General features: G+C 45.0%; 1 protein-coding gene across 1 annotated transcript in view; it reads left to right on the top strand.

The window, feature by feature from the left end:
• Positions 1 to 15,154, top strand: part of OLFML1 (olfactomedin like 1) — a 31,066-nt gene extending 15,912 nt beyond the window's left edge. The window contains exon 3 of the mRNA XM_062198139.1: positions 13,427 to 15,154. Within this exon, the coding sequence (XP_062054123.1) occupies positions 13,427 to 14,217 (791 nt within the window). The 3' untranslated portion in view covers positions 14,218 to 15,154. The remainder of the gene's footprint in view (positions 1 to 13,426) is intronic.
• Positions 15,155 to 15,362: the final 208 nt, after the last annotated feature.

Raw genomic sequence — 15,362 nt, 5'->3', positions numbered from 1 at the left:
CATGTAGCAGGGAATATGACAAAACCCCTGATCTCATGGAGCTAACATTTTACGAAGAGGAGTCAAACAAGAAGCTTTCAACAAGTTTATAAGATATCAGACAGGGAGCCAGCATTGCGGCATTGCGGCACAATAGGTAGAGCTGCTGCCTGTGACACCAGCATTCTATGTGGGCAACGGTTGGTGTCCCAGCTGCTTCATTTCAGATCCAGATCCCTATTAATGGCCTGGGAAAAGCACTGGAGGAATGACCCATGTGGGAGACCCAAATGAAGTTCCTGGCTCCTGGCTTCAGTCTTGCCCAGACCTGGCCATTGCGGCCATCTGGGGAGTAAGCCAGTAGATGGAAGCTCTCTCTCTCTGTCTCTGTAACTCTGACTTCAAATAAATCAATCAACCTTAAAAAATACTAAAATATAAATAAGCTACAAAGAAAAATGAACTAAGATAAGGTAGAGGATTATGGACAGCTGGCCTCTTCCAGAATGAGGCATTGGAGGAAGTTGTGGGGACCCCATTGTGGAAATAGGTTGGACTCACATTTGTACCTTACACATTTTCCCAGCTTCCAGACATTCCCCTGAAGATCTCAACTCATTGTTGAGCAAGAGACAGCCATGCAAGTAAAGAGCCAGGCATCTAGTTTGTTTTTTTTTCTCATAAGCCAGACCTGATGACCCATTAAAGCTTTCAGGGTTTAATACTGGGTGCCATGGAGTACTTTGAATTAGTGCTGGGAACTTAGAAAAATCTATGATATGGATTTATTAAAAGTTTCCCTATGACTCGCCAAACCCAACTTATTGACACTTACACTTAAACTTTACACCAGACCCTGAGCTCCAATCCTGCATTCACAGTCCTTCTGCAATGCCAAATTGTTCCATGGCTCCATTTCATACCAACCAACTGTGCAAAGCTATTAAAGAAAAAGTAAACTGAAATTCAGACTGAATCTTTTTGCTCTGCTTTCACAACACAGATCACTTTTGACACCAGGGCGCGGGGTGGGGGGTGGGGGTCCCCACACATACCAAACAACCAATCAGTTCTACCATGGACACCAGCTGGTGTCATCGGATTCAATTCAACTGGATTCAATTCAATTCATTTAGATTTGATTCAATTCTAATGCTACCTACCTGGAGACAGCTTCAGATCCCACAGGTGGAGGGCTCAGTCCTCAAGACTGCCCGCCCCTTCTCTTCACATGTCGATTGCAAGCCCCAGGCTCTGTCACCTGTGCTTCTGGCTGACTGGCTATTAGTGAGGGTTCTTACACCCTCCTCCTTAGGTTGGATTGCTTTGCTTGATCACCTCACAGAATTGAAGGAAATGTGTAGCTTATGTTTACTGCTTTATCGTAAAGGATGTTACAAAGGTGATGAAGAGATATACGAGGTGAGCTAGGGGAGGAGGCAAGCAGAGCATCCATGCCCTCCCCAGGGTGCTACCCTCCACAACCTCCATGTATTTGACTATCCAGAATGTTATATCTTAATGTTAGCCATCGCAAAGCACACCGGACACCGGAGTAAGGGAAAGGGTTTATTGGGGAACACCCAACAGACCATAGTGAAGGGGCGGCGAAGGAAAAAGAGGAGACTGTAAGAGAGAGAGAGAGGAGGGAGAAGAGAGATGAGAGGAGGAGAGAGGCCAAGAGAACAGGGAGCAGAGCCAAGAGAGGACGTGTTCAGGAACAGGCCCTTTTAAAAACTTTGCCTGAGGGCGGGCAGGGAAGCAGGAGCAGCAAATCCCATTAGGATGGGGGTGGAGCCTGGCTCAGGTAGCTGGGCTATGCGGCCACCTGGATAAAACTGCGCCAGTTTCCTAACACAGAAGCTCTCCAAAACCAGCCCTAATGGATTTTTCTGGAAACCTAATTGGATCAGCATGGCTGACGCATAGCCATCCATGCAGAAATGTAATTGGACAGAAAAGGTAAGATCTAATGCTAATAGGCAATGTCAGGGAACCCAGCAAGGCCTGCCTGCTTCTTGGCCTCTGTAGATTCCTGCCTCCAGGATATAGGGCAGGAGCCCTCTGAAATGAGGGGCATTAAGTGAACCACTGTCAGTCTAGGGTAGTACGGAGGATTTCTTTCCAAGACAGGCAAGGGAAGATGTGAGTTTCTATGACCTGCCCAGAAAGGAGAAATTCCAGTTTCTAATGTCCTGCTTTATGAAGAGAGTGATGAACCAGAAACTGTGGATGAAAGTGAAAAAGTATAGGTATCATTCTGGCCTCCCTCTTTTCCTACTGGCCTGCCACTGAAACACTCAGATCGCAAAATAGCACTTGCTAATCTATCTGATTTCAAAGCACAGTATGAGTTGGGATAGCACATACGGACACTGAGAAATATACTGTGGTATCTGAGTCCAATTGGTTCCTAAGTTTGGAGCGTAAGCAGTAAGGGTTTGAATGTTGAAAGGCATTTGTTTTGTGTCCCAGGCATTGAGAATAGAAAGGCAAATAAGACGCAGTCCCTGTCTAACGTGCTTGCAACCTATGAAATAAAGTGAATCAGCAATTCCAATTCATTGTGGTCACTGCCCTGGAAGAGGGCTGCACAGAATGCTCTGGGCACATTGGAAGAACAAGTCACGCTCTGCAGGAGTCAGAGAATTTTGTTTTGAAGGCTGAGTTGATGTATCTCAAGTTAGGCAAAGTGGGCTAGGGAAAAGTATGGGCCAAATCTAAAACTTGTGAGAGGCCCTGCTCAGTTTAGTGACTTAGTCGCAAACCTATTATTGTGCTGGGGCAGTAATAAGAGAGGAAATCAAGGGCCGGCGCTGTGGTGTGGTGGAAGAAGCTCCTGGCTCCTGGCTTTGGATCAGCTCAGCTTTGGCTGTTGCAGCCATTTGGAGAGTGAACCAGTGGATGGAAGACCTCTCTCTTTCTCTCCCCCTCTCTTTCTGCCTCCCTGAAACTCTGCCTTTCATATAAGTAAACAAATTTTTTTGAAGATTTATTTATTTGAAAGACAGTTACAGAGAGAGGTAGAGATGGAGAGATAGGTCTTCCATCCGCTAGTTCACTCCTCAAATGGCCGCAACAGCTGGAGCTGCACCAATCCAAAGCCAGGAGCCAGGAGCCGCCTCTGGATCTCCTACGTGGGTGCAGGGGCCCAAGGACCTGGGTCATCTTCCACTGCTCTCCCAGGCCACAGCAGAGATCTGGATCAAAGAGGAGCAGCTGGGACCAGAACTGGCGCATATAGAGGATGCCGGCACTTCAGGCCAGGGCCTTAACCCACTGTACTACAGTGCCAGCCCCTAAATAAACAAATCTTTAAAAATTAAAAAAAAAAATTTAAAAAGAGAGGAAGTCAGATAGCATTGCATGCTATGATGAGATAGCTGAAATTTATTCTGCAGCAAAAAGCATGAAACAGCCCTAATTTCTAGAATAATTACATCCACACTGACACATTTTATTGTAATAATGTGAAATTTTATAATTGACTAGTAGTCTGCAAGCTGTCATTCTTGTCATCCAGTGTCTAACATCCTACCTAGCACTTGATAGTGTTGACAAATGTTTAACATGAATACAATTCAGGTGATTGAAAGTTTTATAACAGAATTTCAAGAAGCAGTCAAAATGCTCTTGGTTTAGGGGAATTCTTTTCTTTTAAAAACATTCATCACTCTTACCAAGAAAACTATGTTCCCTTCTCTGTTACTGTCAAATACATCCTTTCACCCCATCCTTTTTTTTTTTTAAAGATTCATTTTATTTATTTGAAAGACAGAGTTACAGAGAGAGGGAGAGACAGAGAGAGAGGTCTTCCATCCACTGGTTCACGCCCCAGATGGCTACAACAGCTGGAGCTACACCAATCCAAAGCCAGGAGCCAGGAGTCAGAAGTCAGGAGCTTCTTCTGGTTCTCCCACATGGGTGCAGGGCCCCAAGGACTTGGGCCATCTTCTACTGCTATCCCAGGCCATAGCAGAGAGCTGGATTGGAAGTGGAGCAGCTGGGACTAGAACCGGCACCCATATGGGATGCCGGCGCTTCAGGCCAGATCTTTAACCCTCTGCACCACAGCGCCGGCCCCTCACCTTGAGTCTTGTCTGTTGTCACCTGTCTTCTTCAAGCTAGTCCCTCACTAAGACCTGACTTTTCTGTAGCAGCTCCTAAACACATACTATTGTTTTCATGCCCATTACTATTTGGATACGCATAGTATAGTTGGGATAGCAAATGTGGATTACAGTTCCAAACTCATTACCTGGTTTCCCGTGCACCCACTCCTCCCTGCTCCACAATAAGCCACTTTTTATCAACAGCCAGACCAGTGTTTCTGTATACATAACTCAGATGAAGTTACACCCATAGAGAGGGACAAGTTTCACCAGGTCTGGAGAGTGTTGCTTTTAAATAAGGGGAAAAGCATTAAAAAGATTCAAGTAAGTGAATTGTGTTTATAAATTCATTGTGAAGCCTGGGGCCAAGTTCTATCCTAATTGCTCATCTGCAGTTCTGCCAGAGGGAGAAACACAGACTTTCATGCTCTGGTGTGCAGGTGGAGCCTGGCATGCCATTGTCTCAGTTGGATCATTTGCATCTTAGCTGGGCTGAAAGGTTGTAAATTTGTTATTTCTGATCCTTCCTCAATCTTCTCTTCTTACTAATGACCTCTTCTCAAGAGAAGCACAGCAGGGAGTTTTAACCCACCTTTTTACTCCAAGTGTGTTCTCCCCAAATTCCAACAGAGAAATTTATAAAATTTATAGACGATCAGCCTTAAAGAACATATACAGAGCATCCAGGCTAAACCTCCCGTTTTACATTGGAAAAAATAAGGCCTGATTGACCAAATAACTCTTAAGGGGATACAGAGAGAACCAGGGGTCAAGTTTATAGCCCTTAGATATCTTGATATCACCATATTCTTATTAATAAGTCCCCAATATTAATAAGCCCGAGAGGGTTCTTGCCTAATATTTAGAGAAGAATTCTAAATACTGGCATAAATAAATGAGGCAGCATGGTACGTTTTAAGCTTTTATTTATTGAGAAAGATGCATAGGAGAGTGAGAGCTTTATCTAAGAGAAAGAGGGGTAAATCTGCGTTCATATCAAATACCAGGAACCAGCCATGTGGAGGAGCATCTAGGCCAGGAAGCCTAGGGCAGGTGGCCTGAGGGCCATGCTACAGCCAGCCCCCTCCTGGCTAGAGGCCAGGGTAAAGAAGAAGAGATAAGTCTGGGTTCATACCCAGCACCAGGATCCAGGCACATGGAAGAGCATCTAGGCCAGGAAGCCTAGGACGGATGGCCCAAAGGCCATGCACCTGGAGGCGCAGGGCTACAGCCAGCCCCCTCCTGGCAAGAAGCCAAGGAAAAGAAGGGGTGGGACACACCGGGTCCCAGGCTTTTAACCCACTTCCAAAGGGGAGTTGTTAATTAACCTGATTGGCTGGTGGGCACCCAGGTGCGCCAGGTAGGGGCATGAGGTCACACGGGGTGTAGCGAAGGTATCAGTTGGGGTGTGATGTCACACAGGGGTGTGGTGAAGGTGTGGTCTTCCAGCTCACAGTCCTAATCAATCTTAACCTGTAAGCCTGCCTACTTCATTCTGACTCCCAGTGCCAGATTCATCTGCAAAGGAAGGGAGAGGAGAAGCAGAAGAGGACATGAGGACATGAGGAAAATTCAGTGGCTTTTCCCAGAACTGTGTTTCCTTGATCAAAGCAATATGTCAATAATCTCTTGTTATTTCTCCAAGTGTTCCACATTAAATAGGAGGAATGGGAGGAGAAGGAATAACGTGTACGTTTGTTTCTGCTGTATCTTAAGCAAATGTTTTCTTAAGAGTCAGATATATATTTTTATTTGACAGGCAGAGTTAGACAGTGAGAGAGAGAGAGAGAGAGAGAAAGGTCTTCCTTTCCGTTGGTCCACCCCCCAAAATGGCTGCTACGGCCAGCGTGCTGTGCCAATCTGAAGCCAAGAGCCAGGTGCTTCCTCCTAGTCTCCCATGAAGGTGCAGGGCCCAAGCACTTGGGCCATCCTCCACTGCCTTTCAGGGCCACAGCAGAGAGCAGGACTGGAAGAGGAGCGACCGGGACAGAATCCAGCGCCCCAACTGGGACTAGAACCCCCGGGGTGTTGGCACCACAGGTGGAGGATTAGTCAAGTGAGCAGCGGTGCCGGCCAAGAGTCAGATGTTAATGTGCCTCCATAGTTCCACTGTGAGTCTGCTGGCTTTCTTCTGATGCAGCGGGGACCGGCAGGCTGGGGCTTCCCTAGGCAAGGCAGATGTCCGCTCACCCTGTGCTATGTCACAGGGAGGCCATTGCCCTCACCCATCTTTCTCTAAGCACATGGGAATCTCCCTCCCATCACACACACACTCCCATCACTATGACCCTGGGGCCTGGCTTAAAAGTGTCCTGGCTGAAACTGCCTCCCAGTTTACACTGAGCTCAGAGAACCCCATCCCTACCACTTTTTGCCTTCTAAGTCACTTATACAAGCCTTACTTTGTTTTTCACTTGGAAAATAAGGGTTAAAATATCTACCAATTAAAATTATCACAGGAATGACATGAGTCAGTATAAATAAAGTGCCTGTCACAATATGAATTATATGTATTTGTCACGCATTTCCTATCTTCTCTAGACCTTGTGCTTGTGCCTTCTGGCCTTGTCTAATGGCCAAGGACCCCTCTTCCCCCAAGAGTCCTCTATGGTCACCTACAGATTTAATCTCTCGGTGATCCTCTGTGATCAGCATGGAACCTGGGAATGATGCAGAGGCTTCACGTGAGACAGATTCAGCTTGAGAAAATGAAAGAAGATCTTCTGGGCTCAGGCAGAGATGGGGCCCTGGAAAAGAAGGAAGCTCATTCCTAGGCTTCCCCACTACAGCTGTAGTCCCCCAGGAGCTCAGTGTGGCTACGGGTCCTTGTGTTAGCTGCTGCTACACTGCAGAAGATAGCACCTGACTGGCCAAGGCTTCTCCACTTTCCCAGGGCCTTGGCTTCTTAGGGGTCTGGCCAACCAGGATAACATTGGTCCAGAGGCTACCAGAAAGCAAACCCTCAGGCTGATGCAGCGTGTCAGCAGGGGGACATAGTGACAACCAATGGCTGAGTCACTGCAGCTCCCTCAGTGTGGCCAGGCCATGTGACATGACCACTAAAAGGATTGACTGGGACTCTACTCATCCAAGCTAAGTTTGCTCACCACTCCCACTTTTGCCACAAAAAGTGTGTTTGTGTCCTTTTCATGAGAACCTTAGGTCAGATTTTTAAATGAAATAAGGGGTTTGAAAGTATCTTAAAAGCTTTACTTCTTCACAAATTATTAGTAAGATGAGCCTGCAATCAGAACTCCGGATGTGCAGCACTATTTAGACCCTTAAAAAAATACCTACTTAAATGAAGCCATTTTCTTTGTTCATTCGACAAACATTTATGGAACTCTCAAGGCACTGGGTTAGGCTTTAGTGTACAATACTGAGAAAGAAGACAAAGACCCTGTTCTTGGGGTTTTATTACAAGTGTGGTAGAGAAAGGATTTAGCATGTCAGCCACATAATTTGTGCCTTTAAACAGACCACTCTGATTTGAGGAATACTAACTATAGGAAAGCAAGAATAAATGCAGTGAGACAAATTAGAGACTACTGTAGGCAAAAATGATGATTCACAGAGTGTAAAGGAAGAGGAGGGAGCAGAAAATGAGGTGAATATTTGAATTTAAGTATAACATCATAATTTCAACGTACCTTTTACTATTAGAACTTGCTGGTTCAGGAGGATGGAAGGAAAGAAATCAAGAATGACTTCTAGAAAGGAAACTCCACTGAAATCCTGACCTCAAAAGGGAAAAGTAGGAATAAAGGGAAAAGAATGCTAGTTTGGACAGGTTAAGATTAAAGACATCCAAGTAGGGACGTTGAATAGGCAGTTGGATAAATGAGTCTGGGACTAAATATACATCCAGATAGGGCCTGAAGAAACACATTTGGAAGCCATCATTATTTAGAATTTACCTGATATTCAGAACCATGAGTTAGAATGAGATGTCTTAGAAAGTCATTGTAGTTAGAGAAATTAAGAAACCTAAGGGCAGAATCCTTAAAGGGAGAAAATGAAAAGAAACCAGCAGTGGATTCTAAAGCAAAAAATCCATAATGATAGAAGGAAAACACTAGAGGGATGTACTAGAAGCAAGAGAAAAAAGAGTGGCAAGAGGGAGTAGTGATCAAATCATCAAATTCTGCTGAAGTTGAGAATTGATCCTTGGATCTGGCAACAGGGAGGTTGTTGGTGACCTTGTCAGGACCTGACTCAGTGATGTGGACAGGGTAATTTAGACCAGTGGAGAGCAGAAGCCTGATCAGAATGGTTCAGGGATAAATGGAGGCAAGGAAACTTCTTTCAAGGAGTTTTATGGTAAAGTGAAACAGAGAAATGCAACCACAATAGGCATTTTTCCAGGATGAATGATCTTAGAGCCTACGTGTTTACTGATGGGTATGACCCAGGTAGAAAAGGAAACGTGTTGAGGTGGGAGAGGGGAGATAATTTCAGACAATTAGTCTTTGAGTAGGTGAGAGGGGAAGAGATACACTGCAAAAGTAAAGGAGCCGGCGCCGTGGCTCAACAGGCTAATCCTCCGCCTAGCGGCACCAGCACACCGGGTTCAGGTCCCAGTCAGGGCGCCGGATTCTGTCCCGGTTGCCCCTCTTCCAGGCCAGCTCTCTGCTATGACCCGGGAGTGTAGTGGAGGATGGCCCAAGTCCTTGGGCCCTGCACCCCATGGGAGACCAGGATAAGCACCTGGCTCCTGGCTTCGGATCAGCCAGATGCGCCGGCCGCAGCAGCCATTGGAAGGTGAACCAATGGCAAAAAAGGAAGACCTTTCACTCTGTCTCTCTCTCTCTCACTGTCCACTCTGCCTGTCAAAAAAAAAAAAAAAAAAAAAAAAAGTAAAGGAAGCAGGAAGAAGGCACAGAATATGGGTACAGGTGCAGTTGGTTGCTGGATTTGGTGGTTAGAAAATTCATTCATTCATTCAGCAAATACTGAGCTAGTCTGCACCAGATTGGAGTTTAAGAAGTAAGACATACAGCAGTGAATGAGAGATAAGACAAAGCTCAAGCTCTCATGGAGTTTACATTCTGCTGAGGAGGATTTGACTCTTCGAATAAGAAATATGCTAACAGGCAAATAGATTCCAGTTGGCCTCTAAATGGCCTTTAGAGCCTAAGCATTTATTAAGAAGAAAATGACAACCTGCTGGCACATCTACCTTCTCCCAATCGTGATACAGACCTCAGAGGGATCTGAGGGAGAGCCACAGGGTTCTTCTTGCTTGTAGCAAAGTCAGTGCTCCCTCCCCCCGTGACATTTCTCACTCCATAGCTGATGGTCTAACAGAGCAGTCTCAACAAGAAGTCCCCAAGCACACCCTCTCTGAAATGATATAAAGAGAGATGATCTCATCTTGACCCATATCCCTCTTGAATTTGGTAACCATGAGAATTTCAAGATTCTAAGGACGAGGAGAAATGGTTCTCGTGTTTGTCCACATCCTGTTGGACAGAACACAGGTCAATGAATGAGACTTGTGAAATGTAGTTTTATGTGTAAATAGGAAGAGGAAAATGAAAGTGGCTTTTGATTATCAGAGCTTTGTGTGTACCTTAGAGGAGGAAAAAAAGGAGACCCAGACAGTGGTGACACACAGGTTAGGGAGAAGAAATTTTCAAGATGGAACTGATCAGTACTGTCATGGTGCAGAAAGGCCAGGTAAGATATGGACATATGTATCAGGCTTATCTGAGTTTTCAGTTAGTGTCTCTGGTAACATAATGAAGAGTAGTTCCTGTGGAGTGATAGTAAAGTAAAAGAATAAGAAGTGAGGAAGTAGATACAGAGAGTATAGACTTGTATGTAGGAGAAGCTGACTATAACATTATGAAAATAGTGAAGTAACTGCTTAAGAGTGCCAAGTTGAAGGAGAATTTTTCCCTTAATATAGACAAGACACTTGCAGTCTAAGGTTAAGGAGCTACTACTGAAGGAGAAATAAAGATGATAGAAAGAGGATAAGCTATTGAGGAACTCTAGAAGAAGCCAGGAGGGACCAGCATTGTGGTGCAGCTGGTTAAGCCACAACCTACAGTGCCAGCATCCTATATAGGTGCTGGTTTGAGTCCCAGCTGCTCCACTTCCGATCCAGCTCCCTGCTAACGTGCCTGGGAAAGCAATGGAAAAATGACCCAAATACTTGGACCCCTGCACCCAAGTGGGAGACCCTGATGAAAGTCCTGGCTCCTGGCTTCAGATTAACCTATCTCCAGCAGTTGTGGCCATTTGAGGAGTGAACCAGCAGATGGAAGACTACTCTCTACCTGCCTCTGTCTCTGACTCTCCCTCTCTGTAACTCCGCCTTTTAAATTAATTAATTAATTAATCCTAAAAAAAAAAAAAAAAAAGGAAGCCAGGAAAGGATAATATCAGAGCAAAGGTAAATATATTAGTTTTGGCCAAGGGCCAAGAGAAGTGGCATAGCTTTTTCTAAGATGTGTAGGACAGCAGTGGTGAGAACTGAAGAAAACTTTATAACTGAGGCACGAAAGTGGAGGGAGTTTATATCCAATGGTATTTATTTGTTCAAAAGAGTTAGTCTGTTTTTTTTTTGTTTTGTTTTGACAGGCAGAGTTAGACAGAGAGAGAGAGACAGAGAGAAAGGTCTTGCTTTTTCCGTTGGTTCACCTCCCAAGTGGCCGCTACGGCCAGCGCGTTGCAGCCGGTGTGCTGTGCTGATCCAAAGCCAGAAGCCAGGTGCTTCCTCCTGGTCTCCCACGCGGGTGCAGGGCCCAAGGACCTGGGCCATCCTCCACTGCATTCCCGGGCCACAGCAGAGAGCTGGACACTGGAAGAGGAGCAACCGGGACCGAATCCGGCGCCCCAACCGGGACTAGAACTCGGGGTGCCGGCGCTGCAGACGGAGAATTAGCCTAGTGAGCCGCGGCATCAGCCTAGTCTATTGTTAATGAAGGGACTGGCCAGGGTTTGGGGTAGGAAAGGATATAAAGTAGCTACTATATGGAAGATGGGGGATTCACTATGGGTAGAAGTGTGGTATTGAGGATTCAACAGAGGTTGGAGGCTACTTATGTGTAGTGGCACCAGTATGCACCATTGTGGGATTTCTTCAACCCTCAACTCTCCAGGACAGAGGCAGATGGATGTTTGAACTGACTGAGAACCAAGGGATTTTTTATGGTGGATATTGTGATTTAGCTAGGTGTTGAGGGGGTGATGGTGCCAGTGTAAGAGCTGTTATAGTGGCCTAGGCTAAATAAGAAAGGGAGTAAAGTCAAAAGAGGACTGATGGCCTAGAAGAAAGTTGAGGCCAAGGACTGGTGGCCATGAGGAAGTAGAAGTGCAGAAGAGATGAGAACAAAGGCATGAAATATGGAAGGAAAATATACTGTTGCAGAGGGTGGAATATTGGAGTTGTAGATGGAACAGTGCTGGGGCATAGGGGCTTGAGAGCATGGCTTTGGAGGGGGTTGCTGAAGTCCTTTGAATGTAAGTCTCCAAGGAGTTGAAAAGGTGGTATCTTGGAGAAAACCAGTAACTGAGACTAGGAGGAGGTGGTAGAATGAGACACAAAGCATAAGGCACAACGAAGAAAGAGTTTTTGCTTGAAGGTGGAAGAAAATTGTCTCAAGTCAGCATCTGAAGTCAATGAGGGGCTAGAAAAATGTAAGAATGTAAACCTCTTCTTTGCACTTCCTCTATCTAGTTTAGAACCCTCCTCCCCTTTTTTTTAAGATCTATTTATTTGAAAGTCAGAGCTCAGAGTGAGAGAAGGAAAGACAGTTGGGCGGGGACTTCCATCCTCTGGTTCACTTTCCAGATGGCTGCAGCAGCCAGCACTGGCTAGGCTAAAGTCAGGGGCCAGGAGCCTCATCCAGGTCCCTCATGTGGATGGCATGGGCCTAAACATTTGGGCCATCTTCTGCTGCCTTTCCCAGGTCATTAGCAGGAAGATGGATCAGAAGTGGAGCAGCTGGGATGCCAATATTGCAGGTGGTGACTTTAAATGCTTTACCACTATGCTGGCCCTGTTTAAACCCTTATGAGCCTGTTTGGATTGCAGAAATACATAACTTCCTAATTGGTTTGCCTGATTTTGGTCTTTATCCCCTTATACACACAGGACTACTAGCTTAAACTTGTAGAACAGCTTTGATGGCCTTCATTCCTGCTCAAAAATTTCAGTAGTTCCTTAGCTACCTTTAGAATAAAATTAAAATTCTTTAGCCCCACCTTTAAGATTCCAGCATAGAGATGGCTTCCATCTACTGCTTTGTGTTTTTTGTTTGTTTTTGCTTTGCATCTATTTCAGGCAACATCGAGTATTTATCTTGTATATGTTTACATTTTAGACTACTTTACCTAAGTCTGCAGAGGTCTCCTGAAAATGGTTTTGTTAGCTATCTGTGATGCTCTTGCCACTCCTCTGGAATATTCAAACTCCATTTGTTCTTTCAGGGCTAATGCCAATGTTGATTCTTCCCTGCCTCACTTACAAAAGTTCCATTTGAAGCACTATATACTAGTTGGTCATGTACCTAATAAGAAAGAACCATGCCTAATTTATCATTGCACCCCTGCCCATGACACCCCCTTATCTTATCCCATGTCTGCTGACTAAATGCATTCCATCTAGAAAGGATGAGTAGAGCTCTTCAATGTTATAGTGTAGTGCTAAAGGCAAGAATCCTTTGCTAGAAGACTATCTCCTGAAGGTTTAGGGTCAATACTGCGTTTTTTATCCTCAATACTCAGCACTGTTCCAGGAACACTGTAAGCTAAGTACACAGAAGAGAATCATATTGAATCTTGGTGAATGGAATTGAATGAGGTGTCTTCACACCTAAGTCATTCTTATTGTGTCAATCCCAAATTCTCTCTAGAATGAATGGGGTCTGTGTCGTAGCAAACAGCTGTTTATATCCTGAAGTGAATACAGTGTTAACTTGTAGAACTGCATTGCAACTCTCTTAAAAGAGACCCATTCATTCTTTGATTCATTGAATTATATCCCAAACTATGATTTATCCATGTATAATAAATTTATTCTAGACACTAGGGAAGAAAAGCAATCTGTAAGAATAAGGAAGTGCAAGAATAATTTGGCTTATTGCTGGGATTTAAGTGCCCTTTATTTCAAAAAGATGAAATGCATACTGAAGTTCTATTTTCACTCCAGAATTTTCTGAGGTAAACTCTTCCTTAAGGACCATCATTTCACAGTAGAATTGAGAATGTTCTCTATCAGTATTAGAGCTGAAAGGAAACAGAATGTACCAGGCATAGTGAGCCTTCCAAAAAGCAGACATCTTTTGTTCCTAAAGTAATCTCTCTCTTCCCTCCTATCTGGCCAGGCTGTGACAACATGCTGATGGGCATCAAGTCTCTGAAAATAGTAAAGAAGACTATGAACACAGATGGCTCTTGGATGAAAGATACTGTCAGTGACTCTCCAAAGGTGTATTTCTTAATTGGATCCAGAAACAACACGGTTTGGGAATTTGCAAACATGCGAGCATTCATGGAGGACAGCACCAAGCCAGCCCCCCGAAAGCTAATCCTAACTCTTCCCTGGCAGGGATCAGGCCAAGTGATCTACAAAGGTTTTCTTTTTTTTCATAACCAAGGGACTGCTAATGAGATCATCAAATATAATCTGCAGAAGAGGACTGTGGAAGATCGAATGCTACTCCCAGGAGGGGCAGGCAGAGCACCAGCCTACCAGCACTCTCCCTCCATCTACATTGACCTGGCTGTGGATGAGCATGGGCTCTGGGCCATCCACACAGGGCCAGGCACCCAGGGCCATTTGGTTCTCACAAAAATTGATCCTGGGACACTGGGAGTAGAGCATTCCTGGGATACCCCATGCAGAAGCCAGGATGCTGAAGCCTCGTTCCTCTTGTGTGGGGTTCTCTATGTGGTCTACAATTCTGGGGGCCAGGGCCCTCATCGCATCACTTGTGTCTATGATCCACTAGGCACTATTAACGAAGAAGACCTGCCCAAATTGTTCTTCCCCAGGCGGCCAAGAAGTCACTCCATGATCCATTACAACCCCAGAGATAAGCAGCTCTATGCCTGGAATGAAGGAAACCAGATCATTTACAAACTCCAGACAAAGAGAAAGCTGCCTCTGGAGTAATGCATCACAGCCAGTGGGACAGCATGGTTGCTTTGGCAGCTGCTGTCCAGGACATTGAGAACACGGCCCCTTCATTATGTAGTACCCCCTTAACCACCACAGCAATATGGTCTGGAAGTGGGAATACACATGCATCCTTGTCCAGCTGCCACTGCCTTTGGTGTCTTCCAAGAGTTTAGATAAGATTCTATCAGTTTTCAACAGCATCCATTACTCATCCAAACCTTTTGCCTTTTAAGGCTTTCCACATTCTGATTCAGTTTCCTTCCAGCCTTTCCTTGCTCTCCTCCACACCACATTTGGGATTGCATGCCACTAGCATCTCTCTCCTCTGGCCTCTGCTCAAGCTCTTTTCTAGGTCTCAAATGTCTATTGATATGCTCCCACTTTTACTGCCCAACTAAAGTACTATTTCTTATTGATGATTAATCCCTATTTTCCCTAACCCTGCACTTCCTCCAAGCTAGGTGGATGCAATAATGCAATGAAAACATTAACATTTAAATACCACTTTGCAGTTACAAAGTGTTTGCACATCATTTAATTTTCATCTCACCCTTGTGAGATATGCACAAAAATCTTTATAACTGTCATTTAAAGATGAGGGGCATTTAGGTGAGTTATTCAAAGTAATACAACTGTAAGATGAAAAAGCGAGCCAGAAAATACTACACACTGCATAGTAATTCCATTGCCCAAGGAAGCATCAAATATGTATGTTTGTTCATCCAGCCTTCTATAATCAATGTGTTCATCAGTTCAGCCTAAAAACAACAGTATGTCCCTTTAGTCAGCTTTCGTGTCTGCACTTGTCCTGCCTATAGGCCTTTGAAAAGCCACTTCCCCCAGAAAACTTGCCCGAGGCTGAGGACTTCACCTCTAGCCTCATCGTGTCTACTGTCCTCTGCTTCTCTTTTCTTGCTTTAAATAAATACAATAAAAGTGACATTAAGCAAATAACCTCATCAGGCTATATTTGCCTACATACCCTCACTATAAAAGCATTCAGGGAGTGCTGGCTGCGTTGAGTTTCCTGTGAACAATCCCCAACGCACTGAGGCCCTTGGTAAATATCCTGGGATCTGCATGGGGGCCGGACTGCAGGCAAGCGACTGTCACGGCAGGCATGCTGTGTGCCTCTCCAG

Source organism: Lepus europaeus, chromosome 7, assembly GCF_033115175.1.
Source record: "Lepus europaeus isolate LE1 chromosome 7, mLepTim1.pri, whole genome shotgun sequence".
Lineage (NCBI taxonomy): Eukaryota > Metazoa > Chordata > Mammalia > Lagomorpha > Leporidae > Lepus > Lepus europaeus.
This window is presented reverse-complemented; position numbering and strand designations above follow the sequence as displayed.